The sequence below is a fragment of the Myxocyprinus asiaticus genome, chromosome 32 (genome assembly GCF_019703515.2).
Source record: "Myxocyprinus asiaticus isolate MX2 ecotype Aquarium Trade chromosome 32, UBuf_Myxa_2, whole genome shotgun sequence".
Classification (NCBI taxonomy): domain Eukaryota; kingdom Metazoa; phylum Chordata; class Actinopteri; order Cypriniformes; family Catostomidae; genus Myxocyprinus; species Myxocyprinus asiaticus.
In genome coordinates this window covers 4,729,339-4,750,000 of record NC_059375.1, presented here as the reverse complement: position 1 = coordinate 4,750,000, position 20,662 = coordinate 4,729,339, and the positions used below count along the sequence as shown (strand labels likewise).

At 38.7% G+C, this 20,662-nt stretch overlaps 1 protein-coding gene across 1 annotated transcript in view; it reads right to left on the bottom strand.

The window, feature by feature from the left end:
- The window catches only part of fkbp10b (FKBP prolyl isomerase 10b), a 45,471-nt gene extending 34,310 nt beyond the window's left edge, over window positions 1-11,161 (bottom strand). Inside the window, exons 1-3 of the mRNA XM_051666964.1 lie at window positions 10,923-11,161; window positions 3,682-3,827; window positions 707-896 (exon numbers count right to left, since the gene is read on the bottom strand). Coding sequence (XP_051522924.1) covers window positions 707-896; window positions 3,682-3,827; window positions 10,923-11,116 — 530 coding nt within the window. The 5' untranslated portion in view covers window positions 11,117-11,161. The remainder of the gene's footprint in view (window positions 1-706; window positions 897-3,681; window positions 3,828-10,922) is intronic.
- Window positions 11,162-20,662: the final 9,501 nt, after the last annotated feature.

Sequence of the window (20,662 nt, the reverse complement as noted above, 5' to 3'; positions counted from 1 at the left end):
TCCACAGAAGAAAGATGAGAGTAAATAAATGATGACAGAACTTATGACAAAAGATAATGTAATTAAAGAAAATATCACTGAGTTCATTTGTACTTTTTCCAAATACACTACCGGTCAAAAGTTTTGAAACACTTACTCATTCTTTATTATAATTTTTTTCTTCACATTTTAGAATAATAGTAAAGTCATCAAAACTGTGGAATAACATCAATGGGACTATGGGAATTATGTTGTGACAAAACAAAATCCAAAATAAATCAAAACTGTGTTATATTTTAGCATCTTCAAAGTAGTCACCCTTTGCCTAGAATTTGCAGACATGTACTCTTGACATTTTCTCAACCAACTTCTTGAGGTATCACCCTGGGATGATTTTTAAACAGTATTGAAGGAGTTCCCATCTATGTTGGGCACTTATTGGCTGCTTTTCTTTATTATTTGGTCCAAGTCATCAATTTCAAAAACTTTTTAGTTTTAATTAAATTTTAGTTTTATAATGAAATAAATTAATATGGTGGCACAATTATATTTTTGTCTACAAAACTCATTTAAAACATTTAAGCATACGCCTTCAGATCAAAAGATTTTTAAGATCATGAGAACCATTTCAGTCAAGTGTTTCAAAACTTTTGACCTTTGTGTGTGCTTGATTCTGATTCATGTTTTTCATGTCCTCTCTGTTTTTAACTCTACTAACTCGACTAACCTGGAGTCAAACATGGTGCCATCCAGCAAAGTCCCATTGAAGTGAAAACGCACAAAATCAGTCCTCGTGACAGAGCGCTTGCAGTCTGCTGGGGTGCTGATCACTTTAGTCTGAACCTGATCCGCCCTGTTAAACACATCCAGTAGAACCACATCAAACACTAATGTTGTGTCCGGTGGAATTGTATTACCTGTCAATGATAAACAGATAGAAAACTTATTACAGTTATCACAAATGCATAGTTCATAAATAAATTAGCAGACTTTCTTATATGCGATAGAGCTATAAATGAATGTGTTAAGAATTTTTATTTAATTTATGCAATTACAGTGGTTTAGATACTCAAATAAATGTAGTAATAAACAGCAGCTGCAAAAAGTATTAACCTCACTTAAAAAATATCTGAATGTCATTGCATGAGACAGCAATGTATAAAACCAAGTGTGATTTATTTTAAAGGGTTAGTTCACCCAAAAATTTTTATTCTCTCATAATTTATTCACCCTCATACCATCCCAGATGTGTATGACTTTCTTCTGCAGAGCACAAACAAAGGCTTTTGAAAGAATATCTCAGCTATGTAGGTCCTCACAATGCAAGTGAATGGTGACAAGGCCTTTGAAGCTCCAAAAAGGAGATAAAGTCAGCATAGAAGTAATCCATAAGACTCCAGTGGCTTAATCAATGTCTTCTGAAGCGATCAGTTGGCTTTGGTTGAGAACAGACCAAAATATATCTCCTTTTTCACTGCACATCTTGGCAGCAGTCTTCTATGCTATCATGATTTCACTTCCTACAGTACCATCTAGCACTCTGCTGTGTATACGTCAAGCACTAGGAAGCATAATTGAACTTGAAATCATGCTTATGCCTAGAGACTGCAATGGCAAGATGTAAAGTGAAAAAGGAGATATATTTTGGTCTGTTCTCACCCAAAACCAAGAGTCTTATGGACTACTTTTATGCTGACTTTATCTCCTTTTTGGAGCTAAAAAGGTCTGATCATCATTCACTTGCATTGTATGGACCTACAGAGCTGAGAAAAATCTTTGTTTGTGTTCTGCAGAAGAAAGAAAGTCATACACATCGGGGATGGCATGAGGGTGAGTAAATGAGAGAATTTTAATTTTTGGGTGAACTATCCCTTTAAGAAAAATAAGATATGCACACTTTTCAAGAATCATATTTCACAAAAAGTTTGCTAGGTTTGAAATGATAAAATGACAAATATACTGCTCAAAATGAAGACAAAACTTTGTGGTTGTCAAATGGTAGTGGAATATGACCATATAGTTAACGTAATATCATTTGTCTCTCGATGGATGTACTATTTGTCATCTTCTACAGTTAATCACTTGTGTTGTACAGAGCGGTTAATCATGTTACAAAGTTCCAAGCTCTATCTGTGCTTTGCGGGCATGTTCTACTGCTGTGCTACATTGATCAAATGCTTGGCGCAGGTCTCAGCATCATGTCTCCCACCATCTGTTTACCCGACGGTCAATGCATGTGACATTAGCGGTGTTTGCGGGTGTTATGTTTGATAGCAATCTGTCCTTTTAAAATCATATTTCCAGTGTTTGTAGAACAGTATTCTTCCACCTCAGAAATATTGCTGAAGCCAATGGCTGATTTTTCCAATGATTTTTAGGTGTTAGCTTCATTAACAATCACCAGCCAGGCAGAGGGAGACTGTCAGGACTCGCTGCTGAGTTAATGGCTTGAAGAACTGAAAAAACACGGCTTGCTTGAAATTGACTTCAGTGCAGTTCATGTATAAAAAGAGTGTTTATTTTCCCAAGGGATGGTAGCGATTTTTTTTCATTTTGTAGAAAAAGCATGGAGTCTAGAAAGTGCTCATGGACGGCGCATTTGGAGGAGAAGCTTATTGCTCTTTGGAGTCAACAAGTATGTTTGTATGGCATATCTAATGTCATAACATGACAGACCATAAAAAAAAAACATTTCTGCTGCCCAGTCTTATATTATTTTATATAACAAACAAGTTTTAGATTTGTATAGAGCTTTAGATTATATAAATATATTGTAGTCTACATCTATATAACATTGTGTGTAAATATGCATACCTTACAAGTTTGTACTTTTGTTTTATTTTAGTTCATGGTACTCTAATAATATACTTTTGAATAGTTCACTTTCTACCAAATGACACAATTTTGTAGCCCAGCTATTTGCACAATGGGACAATAAATGTGTGAAAGAAAAGGATGCCATTTCTTTTTGCAATGCGTTCTCAATAGAACATATCTTTAACAAACAACCTAACAGAGCAGATGCTGCAGAGTCTTGGAGTTATAGTGAAAATACTTGTGTATTCAAAAGCTTCAGTTTGATTGACTGTGAAAATGGGGCGTGACCGTGAAGCGATGAGAAGTCAAAGGCAGTCGTTAAGTGTGACACCTTCCCTCCGTTTTTTTAAACGGTAAGTGTGACAGGCTCACCAACTAGGAGGGAAAGATCAGCAACAACAGTCACGAAGTCTGACACCCCCCACCCAAATCAAGTTGTTCTGAGTCTGCTAATGTGACACCAGCTTTAGGTTTTATATCAATTTTAAAATTCTGCTAATTACTAATAAAGGTTTGAATGGTCTAGCTCCTCAGTATCACATTCAAATAGTACCTAGAATATCAAAATCCACATAAAAAGGTAGATCCTTTCCTATTTGGCTCCCAAACTCTGGAATAGTCTTCCTAGCATTGTTCAGGAATCAGACACACTCTCTCAGTTTAAGTCTAGACTAAAGACTCATCACTTCAGCCAGGCATACACCTAATTTATCCCTCAACTCATCTGTTGCAGTTGACACTTGCTTTTATATTTTGTATCTAATGCAATCCCATATGTAAGTGTGACCACTGCACAATATAAATGTATAAACATTTGTATAAATGCACAAGTATTCACACTGAATCTGAACTATATGAAAGGTGTTTTGGGGTACAATAGATTACCTGCTCCTTGGCTGCTGTGGGCCAGGTGTGGGGGCACAGTGATCCTCCTGCGCTCATTCACACACATTCCCTGAATGCCCTTATCCACGCCAGCAATCTGCGGCCCCTGTCCCACCTGTCCAAAGAATGCTGTATTCCTTTCATAGCTGCAGTTAACACACACACACACACACACACACACACACACACACACACACACACATCCTTGTACTTAATACTGAATTTGAAAGGGAACGGCTTCAAACACACAGCATACAAAAACACGCAAAAAGCTTTGATAATATATCTCTTAAAATAAAGTCCTGTGGCTGTACCATGGTACAGTGATGGTATCAGATCATAAAGCCATGATACTGAATGATTACCTTGCACTGTACCATAATATTTAAATGGCACTCCAAACTACTTTAAAGAATAACATATCCAGAAAACTATGGCAATACTAAGGTACTTTTTGTTTGTCCATTTCTACTTGGAATTGTTGTATGTAGTAAAAAGCATTAGCTGGCTTAAAACTTAGTGAGCTGCCTACCTCAGCATTTTGGGTACTGTTTAGGACCTCTGTGAAGTTGGCACCCCATATAATTAAATCATCACCAAAATATACCATTTGTTTGTGCTGCAAAAATGATTGTTTGTGCTGGTTTGATGTTTGAGATATCAGACACTGTTTTTTTTTTTGGCTGTGTGACGTCACTCTACACCCCATGTCACTCAAATCGCTCTAAACCTATGTATCTGTTTTCCTTCCTTAGAAATAACAGCTTGGATTCGGGGGACAGTAACGTCATTCTCTCCTTTGATGTTCTGAGTCGGCGAGAAGTCCCAGATCTCAGAACAAACGGTTGTGTATTGTGCACACTGCTGTGACATGCTGAGACGAGTCCCAGACGCTACAACAGATTTCAAATCAGCTTGGTATCTTGTCATCAGGTGTGCGCACCGTCCTGACAAGCGAGAGACCGACAATGAGCCACAGCCAATGAAATATAGAGAGAGCACATGAGGAGAGCAATGTACTAATTTTAACAAATAATTATTTTTAAAAAATACAAATCACCCACATCTCCCTACCCTGTCTTTATTATTTTAAGCTGTTTGTCTTAAATGTTTACTTTTCCAAATATGTGCGAAAACAGCCGAGAGCCATTCTTTCATGTTTGTTGACATGTTATCAAGAATAAACTATGCGAGTTTGTGAATGAATTTCATTTTCTTAAATTTAAGATGCATTTTGGGTGATCCGTTTGAAACAGGACAACGCTAGGTGTATCGGCTGTTTTTTTTTTTGTTTTGTATTTTTTTTGCTGGTTATGTGCGGATTTAAAAAGGGAAATAAGCGAAAGATCTGAAAAAAAAAAAAAGTGAATGCATGAACATGCACAATAGGGACGCAGATATGAGAAAGTGATGTCTCGCTTGTACATTTGTACTTGTGAACATTCAGATGGCATGAGGGTGAGTAAATTATCAGGGAATTAAAATTTTTGGGTGAACTATCCCTTTAAGCCAAGTGTGTACATGGCCTCATTCAGGGACGAATGGTTTTGTAGTTGATTCACTACAGTCCTGAAGTGTGCGCACCAGCATGACGGAAAACAAGACTGTGAGTCGCAGGGCACAGATTGCAAGTCATGTAGTGTACAGTAACGTTAGAGATGGCCTACATGGACAGGGGCCAATCAGTGGCGAGTAAGAATCTAGCAGGGAGTCAGATTTCGGCACAACACCCATTTGGAGCGATCTGGACGACATGGGGTGGAGAGTGTCATCACTGCTCCCGAAAAGTGGAAAGGGAAATAGTTACAGTGGCCCCGTCCCAAATGGCGCACTTGTTGTGGACTTCCTGGAATGCGCAAATTAGGGGCGCACTGATCAATCGGCCACCGATCTAAATCGGCCAATATTCCTCTTAAGTCTGAGATTGACCAATTGTAATAAATGAGCACTTTCTCAGCTCTTGATGCATGACAGTGTGGCCTCTGGAGGGTGAATTGTTGGTAATTCTAAGTATTCACGAATTTATACTTTCAGATATATATATATATATAGCAATATCCAATTACATCGGCAATATTCTTGCTTTAGTGATTTTGCATTGAAAATTAAATTAAAAAAATTGAAGTTTAAAAAAAACAAAAAACTTAAATCAAATACATTTCTAAATTCAAATTGCACTCCAAACGAAACTAAAAATAAAATGATGAAGTGATAAAAAAAATTAATATATATAAGTAACCACGTTTCCATTTACCATCAGGCAGGTATCCGTCTAAACATGCAGATGGAAAATTACTTACACAAATGAAGACATAAAAACAATTCTAAATGTAAAAATAATAATTATAATGATGATAATAATCACTGAAATATAAATCATGGTTTGAGGTGAACGTGTTTTTGTATTATTTTATGTTTTAAACACAGATGTATAGGCTGCAGAGTTGTGTTCACAATGAACTGCTCTGTGGAAATAAAGTGAACTGAACTCAAAGCACCTCCTGAGCTGAGATGTCTGAGGTCATTTGCAGCACTCATAGGCCATACTGTTCATGCAACAAAAAAAAAAACAAAAAAAATCAGAAGACAGAAACAAAGAAAGAGTGAGAACCTTTTACATGTGGGAGACTGCACGCCTCCGTACAAACATACATGTGCATAGACGGCTTTTCTGTCATCTGTTCTTAATAATATATATATATATATAATAAAGTGTTTCTTCAAGCACGTGTCTGTGTGTCTACGGGTAAATTATTTGTAATATTAATTTGATAATAATAATAGCCTAATAATAATAATAATTGAATACATTAATGGGAAAACGAGCCAAATATCGTCTTGACATCGTCAAAGGCATCAGCTAGTGGCGATCACTCTGACCATCGTCGATCCCTGAGTCTGTCGGCACAATCCTAATGTGCATTTCTCTCTATAAATTAACAAATGTTCAGACAGTCTCCTTACTGGTTTTTCCGACACATTCAGAATCATTACCGCTTTTGCCGGTGTCGCTGCAGCTCGCTTGTAAAATGTATATTTATTACGGTTTAGTATTTCTCTGTAATGTAGAACAGTGTTAACAATGTTACTTAGAACATTCTTTCTCAGCCCTGGAACTCAAACCATTTTCTGATGCCCCCAAAATATAAGTAATTAAATTAATATCATAAACTAACGACTACTAGTCGACTAGGAAAAGTTTTGGTCGGGGGCAGCCCTACTTTGCATTTTATTGTCATTTGTTTTGTCAAGTATTTAGAATACGTTACTGACCTCGAGTAATCTAACAGAACACGTTACAAATTACATTTTACAGCATGTATTCTGTAATCTGTAGTGGAATACATTTCAAAAGTAACCCTCCCAACCCTGCTGATGTAACATGAGTCTTGACAATCAGACATTTTGTGGAGCGACAGAGACTGTTTGAGCGAACATGAGCACTTTCAGCTTCACTCGCTTCAATATGCTCACTTGCAGTGTCAATCTAAAATGCACGGTCTCTAGGTGCTCTTAATATCGTTACTCTGCGAGGATCCCAACTGAAATCAGATTAATGTTGGTCACAATACCACTAATCACAGCAATTTACATTTTAACCATAACGGCACCGCGTCTTCACGCATTTGCGTAATAATTAGTGATTTGTGTTACAGCAAAACACCAAAGACAGTAAAACAAATCATAGATATTTATGATTTCTCACTGAAGCAGTTTTAGAGCTTGTAATGGATATATTTGTCTTATTTTTGAATGTTTCTCTGCTGTGTGTGATGCTCTCATGGTTTTTACTGCTTACCAGTATGTCACAATGACCTTTTGATATTGACAACAGAATTATTCATATACTGTTTCAAAACAAATAAATATTAGCAATTAACAATTAATGTCATTGTTAACGAATGGAACCAATGAACAATATATTTTTTTACAGCCTTTATTAATTATAATGTTAATAAAATTGCAATTGTTCATTGTTAGTTCATAGTGCATTAACTATGCGTTAACTAATACAACTTTTGATTTTAAAAATGTAATAGTATATGTTGTAACTAACATTAAGTTCATTAGTTCATGTTAACTACAGTAATGTTGTTAAATAATGATAACAAATGGAAACTTTTTGTAGAGTGTTACCGTAATTTTATTGTGTGGGGCATAAACATATAACTGCACAATATAACTTGCAAATGTGTGGCAAAGGGCACTTTTAAAAAAATCTGTATTGGCCGATCTTAGTGTTAAAAAAAAATCAGAGATCAGTATCAGCTTCAAATTTCCTGATCTGTGCACCACTAGCGCAAATGAAGGCCATGAGACCATAGGGTGTCCCATTTGACATTTTAGCACTCAGAAGGTGCTCAAGAGCACCAACTTTGCGCCCTCAATGCGCCCTTTGGCTGAGCCTGCATCAGTGCGAGCTCCACAGTGGACTACTACCCAACAGTCCCCACTGCTGCTCCTCTCGACCAATCACAGCAGACTGGAGTTTCCGTGCCAGAGGAAAAAATATGGCGGACGAGGCGATGTCAATTGCGGATTAAAGGGTTAGTTTCCCCAAAAATGAAAATTCTCTCATCATTTACTCACCCTCATGCCATCCTGGATGTGTGTGACTTTCTTCTGCTAAACACAAATTAAGATTTTTAGAAGAATATTTAATCTCTGTAGGTCTGCACAATGCAAGTGAATGGGTGCCAAAATTTTGACGCTCCAAAAAGCACATAAAGGCAGCATAAAAGTAATCCAAAAGACTCCAGTAATTAAATCCATATCTTCAGAAGTGATATGATAGGTGTGGGTGAGAAACATTTCAATATTTAAGTAAATTTTTGCTAGAAATTCTTCTTCCTGTCCAGTAGGGGGCGTATGCATGAAGAATGTGAATTACCAAAACACAAGAAGAAGAATGTGAAAGTTAAAGTGGAGATTGACTGAGTAGGGAGGAGAATTCATAGAAAAAATTGACTAAACTATTGATCTGTTTCTCACCCACGTCGCTTTTGAAGACACTGATTTAACCACTGGAGTCATATAGATTACTTTTATGCTGACCTATGTGATTTTTGGAGCTTCAGAATTTTGGCACCCATTCACTTGTGTAATGGTTGCCAGCTGGTAGGTAGCTGTGCAGTGTGTAAACCTCACTCCCCTGGCCTCAAAAGGTGCACTAGTGACTGACGCTAGAGACTGTAGCCTTTAGCCTACTTGTTAGCGCACCCACCTCCCATGCCGGAGGTGCCGGTTCGAATCCCGCTCGGAGCGGGTCGAGCAGAACCGGTTACATTGGTGTCGTGACCCGGATGAGAGTGAAGTTTAGGGGGGGTGAGTGTAACGGTAGCCAGCTGGTAGGTAGCTGTGCAGTGTGTAAACCTCACTCCCCTGGCCTCAAGAGGTGCACTAGCGACTGACGCTAGAGACTGTAGCCTTTAGCCTCCTTGTTAGCGTGCCCGCCTCCCATGCCGGAGAGGCCTGTTCGAATCCAGCTCTGGAGACTTGCATTGTATGGACCAAAAGAGAAATTGAAAATTAAGATTTTCTTCTAAAAATCTTCATTTGTATTCTGCTGAAAAAAGAAAGTCATACACATCCAAGGTGACATGAGGGTGAGTAAATGATGAAAGAATGTTCATCTTTGTGTGAACTATTCCTTTAAATATTGAAATCCTGATTATCAATGACAGATCACTTGCTTATCTTGTGTATAAAGTATCACTTTTTAGACTGATGTGTATAACTGGTAATTATATATTTTTTCCAGAGATGGAATTTCTCTATTAACCTTTTATTGAATATTTTTAACTTGAAGTTTTACGTTCTTAAAAGTAATTAATCTAACACTAAACCTTTGTTATCGTTGTTTCAAAGTGGATTTTAATATTATTGTGAGTCTCTAAAATATTAAGGCATGAGAGAGTATTGTCCTGTACATATCTGTAGCTTGTAATATTCCTTATATTTATTGATATTGCAACGTTCGGTCTACTGGCGATATATACACCTGTAAAAGTGTGACTGTTTGTATATAGTGATTTTTGTAATCTATGGTGGTGTGTGAGACGTATGTTCTCCTTTCTATACATTTGACTGTTTTAAGCACCTTCAAGTCCAGTTCATTTGTTCTCTAAATATTTAAAAAGATGGTGTTTTGTTGTTGTTATATGTGTGCTTTGTTTATTCAGAGGTTCTTGTTTAAATTGTCTAATGCTTTATTGTCAATGTGTTGCTTGGAATTATGTAATAAAAAGAAATAAGAGTTAAAGTGTGTTCCTTTAACCTTTCTATTAATGCCATGACTTTTCAAATATTAATTTGTAAAACTGTGCGTATATGAAGAACAACGTTTAAATAAAAAAATAAAAAAAAGTTTTAAACTTCTGTCCCAGATGTCTGTCCTAAATGCACACTCATGGACTTGCTGACAAGCGCCCCATCGGTCTGCACTCGCTTACGTCACCAGAGTCTGGACTCAGACGAGCACCGCAAGGGCTTAGGGTGCCATTTGGGACAGGGCCGATATAGGTTATTTAAAGACAAACGAGCTCAAATGAATGGCACCGGTTTGGAGCGATTTAAGGGACGTGGGTGAATAGTGACGTCACACAGACAAAAAATAAAAATGATAGCACACGTATATCTCCGAAATGTCTGTTTTGGATGTATTGCGTCACAAATCTAATTAACATCTGCTTATCGTATTAAAAAGGTCTGATTTCCAAACATTGTAAATCATAAACGTCTCAAAGACATCTGCGTCATGTCTTACTGACATCCGAGACATAGCCTGCTTATTGGCATAGGTCTTGCAGATGAGCAAACAACGTATAAAAAATAAAAAAAATAAAAAAACGTGTTCCAGGTGTAAACACACATCAAATTGACGTCTGGGTGAAGTATGTGTGTTATCAGGGATGTTTAATATCTCAATGACCAAACCAGCAAAAACAAAGTTTTGGTGATGGTTTAATTATATGGGATGGCAATTTCAGGTGTTTTTAGACTGTGTCTACAGTTTACTATTATTATTATATTATTTTTCTAAATAAAATTGACAATATTTGTGTTTAAGTACACCATCATGTGTAAACCTGGCATTTTAGCTACATGATAGGCTACTCCAAGGTACTTTGGGAATACCATTGTATTAGGGTACATATGTTCCAAAAAAAAAAAAAAAAAAAAAACATAAACAATTGGTATTACCTAAAAATTTACATCATTACTATGTATCCTGATCTCACCTCGAGTCAAAGAGTTTTCCGTCCGTAAAAGAGCCGTTATAGTGAAACCGCACGAAGTCCCCTGATTTCACATCTCTGATGCAGCTCGCGGGAATAAAGTATCGATCAACTACAATATCATCGATCGGCCCGGGGTTACAGTCCACGGAGAACCACGTCGCCAGGTATAAACTTACAATAAATCTCTGCAGCATTTTAGGAAGGGACAGTTGTGTGTGAGCTCAGCAGTGATTTGTGTTTTATAGGAGGAGTTCAGATGTGTACACGTGGAAGATCTTCAGCTGGATGTTGCTTTGGGCACTTTTTCCGTCTTTGGAACAATTAAATGAAAAGTCAAACTCTGTAGGCTTTTTGGCTCTGTATACTTAGCATATATATATATATATATATATATATATATATATATATATATATATATATATATATATATTTTATTTCATTATTGACTGTAATTATGAAATAATCTTTAATGAGATCATATTTCGCGGAAGCGGATGGAATTAGGACTGCCGTTTTGTTTCTGGGTCATAATAACGGAGAGGATCCGTTATGGCGTCAAAATTCCGTTAAATGCATTGCAGTCGCAGATAAAATAATAATAAACGTGAATCATAAAATAAAAAATACATTTAGAAATACTGCACTCAAAAAAGATAAAGAAAATAACAAAAAAATGTTTTTCTTTCTTACATATTTTGCTCATATTTTCATATTTTGCACGTTTACGGTGTTTTTTCTTCCAAGGGCAAGTTGCAAGAAATCCCTCAAGTCAGGGGTGTCCAAACTTTGTTTCTGAAAGGGGGCCAGTCCAGATTCGATGGACTGGATGAGTCACGATTAGCCTTTAGTGGCTGACAAGATGGCCGACAGAGAGGTGTGTAGTGTGCAGGTGCTGCTTCTCCAAAGTTTACAACCATTTCAAAAGGCTTTTGAGTCTGTTGCGGACAAGGAAATTTAGCAAAGTCCTAAGGTAATATCCAACAGCTCTAGATGTTTGGTCTACCATCACTGTTGTGGGCTACAGTACATCTCAGTATTATTAATGGCATCAATACGGCCATGCTGGAAGTCTACAAACAATTCAATCTTGGCACCAGGAATGATCAACCTTCCACCAAAACATATCTGTATAGGACTATATGGAGTAAATCACAATGTTTTAAGAAATGGGAAATCCTCTGTTCTCAACAAGAAGTTACACAGAGCCGAAACTGCAACAAACATCATGCACATCGGAAGCTACTTAGCTACTTGACGATAAATTTATTGCTATCTGGCGACATCCAGCTCAGTCCTGGTCCAGATAACTCTTCAGATCTCAGCAATACGGCAGCCGTTTCAGACATCCAAGTGACGAGCGAGGTTGGTGAGTGTCTTGGTTTGACATCACCTAATATTAAGTTCGTTTGTCACAAATCAAGTTTTGAATCTCCAAATTGTAAGACTTGTATGGACTTCTGATTCTGTACCAAATGGGATTATAAAGGATAAAACTAGGCAACAACAGTCAATTAGCATGATACAGAAGCATTTGAATCCTGCAGTTCTTAAGCATAAACAATGGTCTGTTTTTCAAACTGTAAACCATGCACGAATGTTATGGGATCCATGAGCAAAACACAAAGGATTACTTGGAGGACATCTGAATATTCGTAGTATTACTGGGAAAAGTGGACAAATTCAGCATCTAATTACAGACTCTAATTTAAACATTTTGTGTGTATTGGAAACATGGCTTCATAAAAATTCACCATCAGCAACCTTAAATATCCTAGGATACAAAATCTATAGGAAGGACAGATCTGAAGGAAAAGGAGGGGTATTATGTTTTATATCAAAGACCATATCAGATGTGATCAAATTGAGTGGCAGTGCAATTCTGAACTTGAATGCATCGGACTTAAAGTCTCATTATCTCCTCATCTCTTTCACCCTCATTGATTTGTATAGACCACCTTATGCTAAAAATTTGTTCTTTGACCAGTTAAATAGTATGCTGAAGGAATGCAGTTCTGAGAAGGAGGTTATTCTTATAGGGGATTTTAACATTAATTAGCAAGACAAAGCAAATGGGAAATCTCTTAAACATATTACAAATGTTTTTGATCTTATACAGTTAATAAAGGGACCAACAAGAATAACACAGTCCTCCCATACACACATTGATTTAATATTTAGTAATAAGCCTGAGAGAATTGTTAAATCTTTTAATATGATCACAGGATTATCCGATCACAATCTATCCTTGGTACTCAGAAGATTATCTAAAACACGCTCTAATAATCATGAAGCTAGAAAGTCCGGTCAATTCAGGATACTCAAAAATGAATAATGAATAATTTTGAAAATGCAATTAAAAATATTAAATGGAATGAAATTCTATCAAATTCAAACTTGCAAGATGATAGCGGTGTCTTTCTATCCACTATTCAAGCATAATAAATGATATTTTGAGGAAAACCAAGGAGGGGCATAGGAAAAAGTATACTCTCCCTTGGTTAAATGGTGATCTTTGGAAATGAATGCAAGAGAGAGATACTGCTCATAAAACAGCTCTTAAATCTAAACTAATTATAGACGGACCAAAGTTGGTTATGTTGTGATTTAAAGTGTTTAAAGAAATTAAAAACCAAAAACTACTTTAAGTAATCCTAAACTGATTTGGAAGAATTTACAGAGATTGCTAGGGAAACATCATAATAGTAATTGTAAAGACCTTGAAATCTGTGTGAATGGTATCACTATATCAGATGAAGCTCAAATAGCTACATCTTTTCATTCTTATTTTGTGGAATCTGTGAAGTTAAAAGTTAACCCCCCCCTTCCCACCATACATTAGATGTTTAACCTGTAAATTATAGCCAAGCAGTATTCGAGATTAATGATATTTCTGAGTCCAAGTTTGGGATGTTAATGTGTTCCCTTAAGCATTGTGGTGGAAATTCACCTGTAAAATGAAGCAGGCCACTCCAGTGATAAAGCTTAAGCAAATAAAATCTTTAGTTTTACTCACAAGCCGGGGTAGACCTCCTACTACCAAAGTATACCTTAGAGAGCTACAAAGGTTAGTTCCAAAATACAGAATATTTATCCAACACAAATGAATATGCATGATTTTCATAGAAGACAAAGAATCACCAGCTGGGTGAATGCCCAAACAGTCTGCACCACCACGTCCTGGGTGATTCTTCCTCTTTTTGTTTGGGTCTGTGTTGATCATGTGTCCTTGTGTCTTCTTTCTTCTGCCCTACTACCAATTTCAGGGCCCCTCAATTTTCCAGACCCTCGTTGGTCCCCCTAGGGGACTCTTCCGCCTCTGCCAGAGTTAGAGGCATGCCTGTTGGGAATTCAGGAGGGTTCACCCTACACAATGTGAGCAGTGAATCCAGGTATCCCTCTCAGCTCCTCGAACAGCCATTTGAGAGTCAGGAGGATTCTCCATGGTCCCAACCAGCATGGGCAGTGCCAAGCTTTCCATCTGAATTCTTTCCCCAGGACCCAGTCTTCAACCTGCAGCTTATGGATGGCACCCTCTATTGGAGATGGGAGAGCTTCCTTGACCTGTGAACGAATAGACTGGACAGTTTTGCATAGTTCAGACATATTCACCATCTGATCGTCTGTCTGTTGCAGGGTGCCTTTGTTCTGTGGGAATCTGTAAGGGAGAGTGAAAGTCAGTCTCATAGGAACACTTCCAGTGGGCTCAGACCTGTTTGTTGTTTTTTTTGATGTCCCCGAATGTACATAAGGACCAATGGCAAAGCTTGGACCCAATTCAAACTTGTATCAGACATCACTTTAGCTAATTTGTGTTTTATCGTCTGATTCAGACATTCAACAGCACGCGCCGATTGTTGGTGATATGCACAATGTTGTTTCAAATCAAAATGTAGCTTTTCTGATAGATTTTTACCACTGTGTTCACAAAAGTGAGAACAATTGTCTGAGGATAATTTTCAGGGAATTCCCCATCTGAGAATCACTTACCTTGTCAGGTGTTTAGCCACTGTCAGTGCATCTCGTCTCCCACATGGAAAGCATTCAGGATATTTTGAAAACATTTCAATCGCAACCAATTAGAATCAGAATGAGCTTTATTGCCAAGTATGCTTACACATACAAGTTATTTGTCTTGGTGACAGGAGCTTTCAGTACACAACAATACAAAAACAGCAACAAGACTTTTAAAAAATAATTAAAATTGAATAAAAGATAGATAAATATTGAAAAGAAAAAAGTATATATAGAATACACAATAGACAATATATATATAAAATATATATATATATATATATATATATATACAGGTGCATCTCAATAAATTAGAATGTCGTGGAAAAGTTCATTTATTTCAGTAATTCAACTCAAATTGTGAAACTCGTGTATTAAATAAATTCAATGCACACAGACTGAAGTAGTTTAAGTCTTTGGTTCTTTTAATTGTGATGATTTTGGCTCACATTTAACAAAAACCCACCAATTCACTATCTCAAAAAATTAGAATACATCATAAGACCAATAAAAAAAACATTTTTAGTGAATTGTTGGCCTTCTGGAAAGTATGTTCATTTACTGTATATGTACTCAATACTTGGTAGGGGCTCCTTTTGCTTTAATTACTGCCTCAATTCGGCGTGGCATGGAGGTGATCAGTTTGTGGCACTGCTGAGGTGGTATGGAAGCCCAGGTTTCTTTGACAGTGGCCTTCAGCTCATCTGCATTTTTTGGTCTCTTGTTTCTCATTTTCCTCTTGACAATACCCCATAGATTCTCTATGGGGTTCAGGTCTGGTGAGTTTGCTGGCCAGTCAAGCACACCAACACCATGGTCATTTAACCAACTTTTGGTGCTTTTGGCAGTGTGGGCAGGTGCCAAATCCTGCTGGAAAATGAAATCAGCATCTTTAAAAAGCTGGTCAGCAGAAGGAAGCATGAAGTGCTCCAAAATTTCTTGGTAAACGGGTGCAGTGATTTGGTTTTCAAAAAACACAATGGACCAACACCAGCAGATGACATTGCACCCCAAATCATCACAGACTGTGGAAACTTAACACTGGACATCAAGCAACTTGGGCTATGAGCTTCTCCACCCTTCCTCCAGACTCTAGGACCTTGGTTTCCAAATGAAATACAAAACTTGCTCTCATCTGAAAAGAGGACTTTGGACCACTGGTCTTCTCCTTAGCCCAGGTAAGACGCCTCTGACATTGTCTGTGGTTCAGGAGTGGCTTAACAAGAGGAATACGACAACTGTAGCCAAATTCCTTGACACGTCTGTGTGTGGTGGCTCTTGATGCCTTGACCCCAGCCTCAGTCCATTCCTTGTGAAGTTCACCCAAATTCTTGAATCGATTTTGCTTGACAATCATAAGGCTGCGGTTCTCTCGGTTGGTTGTGCATCTTTTTCTTCCACACTTTTTCCTTCCACTCAACTTTCTGTTAACATGCTTGGATACAGCACTCTGTGAACAGCCAGCTTCTTTGGCAATGAATGTTTGTGGCTTACCCTCCTTGTGAAGGGTGTCAATGATTGTCTTCTGGACAACTGTCAGATCAGCAGTCTTCCCCATGATTGTGTAACCTAGTGAACCAAACTGAGAGACCATTTTGAAGGCTCAGGAAACCTTTGCAGGTGTTTTGAGTTGATTAGCTGATTGGCATGTCACCATATTCTAATTTTTTGAGATAGTGAATTGGTGGGTTTTTGTTAAATGTGAGCCAAAATCATCACAATTAAAAGAACCAAAGACTTAAAATACTTCAGTCTGTGTGCATTGAATTTATTTAATACACGAGTTTCACAATTTGAGTTGAATTACTGAAATAAATGAACTTTTCCACGACATTCTAATTTATTGAGATGCACCTGTGTATATATATATATATACACACACACACACACATATATATATATATATACATACACATACATATATATGAATATATATACATACACATACGTAGTGCAAATCTAAATACAAATCTGTTATGCACAGTGCAAGGGAATATAAAAAGACTAAGCTGTGTATTGCACATTGATTATTGCTCAAAGGGGCAATTTTAACTGTTCATGAGATGGATAGCCTGGGGGAAAAACTGTTCCTGTGCTTGACGGTTCTGGTGCTCAGAGCTCTGAAGCGTCGGCCAGAAGGCAACAGTTCAAAAAGGTAGTGGGCAGGGTGAGTGGGGTCCAGAGTGATTTTTTTCAGCCTTTTTCCTCACTCAGGAAGTGTATAGTTCTTGAAGGGGGGGGGGCAGGGGGCAACCAATAATCCTCTCAGCAGTCCGAACTGTCCTTTGTAGTCTTCTGATGTCTGATTTCGTAGCTGAACCAAACCAGACAGTTATTGAAGTGCAGAGGACAGACTCAATGACTGCTGAGTAGAACTGTATCAGCAGCGCCTGTGGCAGGTTGAACTTTCTCAACTGACGAAGGAAGTACAACCTCTGCTGGGCCTTTTTCACAATGGAGTCAATGTGGGTCTCCCACTTCAGGTCCTGTGAGATGGTAGTGCCCAGGAAACTGAATGACTCCACTGCTGCCACAGTGCTGTTTAGAATGGTGAGGGGGGTCAGTGTTGGGGTGTTTCTCCTAAAGTCCACAATGATCTCCACTGTTTTGAGCGTGTTCAGCTCAAGGTTATTTTAACTGCACCAGACAGCCAGCTGTTCAACCTCCCTTCTGTATGCAGACTCATCGTCATCTCGGATGAGGCCGATGACAGTGGTGTCATCTGCAAACTTCAGGAGCTTGACAGAGGGGTCCTTGGCGATGCAGTCATTGGTGTAAAGGGAGAAGAGTAGTGGGGAGAGCACACATCCCTGGGGGGCACCAGTGCTGATTGTACAGGTGCTAGAAGTGAGTTTCCTCTGACTCACAAGCTGCTGCCTATCCGTCAGAAAGCTGGTAATCCACTGACAGATAGACATGGGAACAGAGAGTTGGTGTAATTTATTCTGGAGTATAGCTGGGATGATGGTGTTGAAAGCTGAACTGAAGTCCACAGAAAGGATCCTTGCATATGTCCCTGGTCTGTCCAGATGTTGCAGGATATGATGCAATCCTATGTTGACTGCATCATCCACACACCTGCTTGCTCGATAAAGTGATGTTCTTCAGGTGGGCCAACACCAGTCTCTCAAATTATTTCATGACCACAGACTTCAGGGCGACAGGTCTGTAGTCATTAAGTCCTGTGATTTTTGGTTTCTTTGGGACAGGAATAATGATTGAGCATTTGAAGCAGCATGGGACTTCACACTACTCCAGTGATCTATTGAAGATCTGTGTGAAGATGGGGGCCAGCTGGTTAGCACAGGATCGAAGACACGCTGGTGAGACGCCATCTGGGCCTGAAGACTTCCTCGTCTTTTGTTTCCGAAAGACGCGGCTCACATCATCTTCACAGATCTTAAGTGCAGTTTGAGTAGCAGGAGGGGGGGTTGCAGGAGGTGTTGGTGTTTGTGTGAAGTGAAGGTCAGAGTGGGTGTGGGATGTGAGATTGGGCCTTTCAAATCTACAGTAGAACACATTCAAGTTGTCAGCCAGTTGTTGGTCCACCACAGGCTTGGGGGTAGGAGTCCTGTAATTCGTAAGTTGTTTCATGCCACTCCACACTGATGCAGGGTCATTAGCTGAAAACTTGTTTTTCAGCTTCTCAGAGTATCTTCTTTTAGCCACTCTGATTCCCTTATTCAGTGTGTTCCTGGCCTGATTATACAAGACTTTATCCCCAACTCTGTAAGCATCCTCTTAGGCCTGATGAAGCTGCCTGAGTTCTGCTGTAAACCATGGTTTGTCATTGTCAAATGTTAAATAAGTCCTAGTAGGAATGCACATATCCTCACAGAAATTTATATATATGATGTAACAGTATCTGTGAGCTCGTCCAGGTCTGTGGCTGCAGCCTCAGAAACACTCCAATCAGTGCAGTCAAAGCAGGCTTGTAGTTCCAGCTCTACTTCATTGGTCCATCTCTTTACAGTCCTTAATACAGGTTTAGCAGATTTTAATTTCTATCTGTAGGTTGGAAGAAGATAAACCAGACAGTGATCAGATAGTCCCAAACTGCTCTAGGAACAGAGCGATATGCATCCTTTATTGTTGTTTAGCAGTGATCCAGTATGTTCCTGTCTGTGGTGGGGCATGTAATGTGCTGTTTGTATTTGGGCAGTTCACGTGTGAGGTTTGCTTTGTTAAAATCCCCAAGAATAATAATAACTGAGTCCGGGTCAGCCAGCTGTTGCAGCGCGCCATTCAAACACATGTTTGGCACGATATACACACCAGAATAAATTAAGAAAACTCCTGTGGCGAGTAGAAAGGCTTATAGTTAATAAAGAGCGCTTCCAAATTAGGACAGCACATCTTCTTTAATGTTGTTACATCTGTACACCAACTTTCATTGATGTAAAAGCATGTTCCACCACCTCTCGTTTTCCCCGTTAACTCCGCGATGCGATCCGTTCTGAACAGCTGGAAGCCCGGCAGATGTAACGCGCTGTCCAGAATGGCTTCACTCAGCCAGGCTTCTGTGAAGCACAAGACAGCAGAGGTTGAAAAGTCCTTGTTTGTGCAGGTGAGGAGATGTAGTTCGTCCGTTTTGTTAGGAAGAGAGCAGAGATTCGCAAGATAAATGCTCGGCAGCGTTGTTGGAAAGCCCCGCTGACGGAACCTGACCAGCACGCCTGCTCATCTCCCTCGCCTGCGTCTCATAGCGCTTTTAAATAACACAGCCGCGCCTCCGACTAAAATGTCCAACAAAACGTCAGAATATTCAAAATCCGGGAAAAGATTGACTGGTATATGCTGTCGAATGTTCAGCAGTTCGTCTCTGGTAAAACTGACAGGAAAAAGATTACTAAACACAACAAAACAATAGAAGCACTCCACACCGAGGCGGCCATCCGCGGCGCCATCATGATCTCATATCATGATCAACCAAGCAGTATTGATAACCTCAAGTTCGTGTTAATTCAATAAAATCCATCAGATATTCAAACGGCATTTCTGGTGTCGGGTGTGCACTCTGCAAGATGGCTGGCATCTTTCCAATATACATTTGCATGCAAATCATGCATTTTTTGCTAAATTAGGCCGCAAAATTTGAAAAGCCTGGTGCATACCAGTATCTTTTAATCATATCAACCATACCTCCCTTAGATACATGGTCCGCACCATGTGTCAACTTAGCCATAACTGGAAAAACTGATTTAGGTAAAGCTGGTTTCAATCCAAGTGCCTGTGGCAGAATCCATCCTGCAGTTTGCACGTCAGAGCAATTCTTCCTCGGTAACATTTTGTTGTAAAAGAGGTAAATCAGAGAGGTTAGTTAATGAGACATCCGACAAGTCTGTCATCTGTAACTGTGGTAAGTTTGTCGATTTTGCTGCTACTTTTGCAGCCATGTCGGCACGATTATTGACATCTGAAATCTAATCAGAATCACGAGTATGTGCTTTATATTTGCATACTGACAAATACTGTGGGAGGAGAACAGAGTCCAAAAGGTTAATTATAAGTGTTTTGTGTGCTATTGGCTTTCCAGAAGATGTCACACAACCACGATGTTTGTATAGTATGCCAGTGTCATGTAAAGTGCAGAAAGCCTTTTCCTTCAGCGAAAATGCACACTCGTATGAGTGTGAACAGTTCAGCCGCTTGGGCAGAAAGAGATGATGGCAATCTAAAACTTTCCACAACAGTATGTGAGTCACATACAGCATAAGCAGATGATGGAG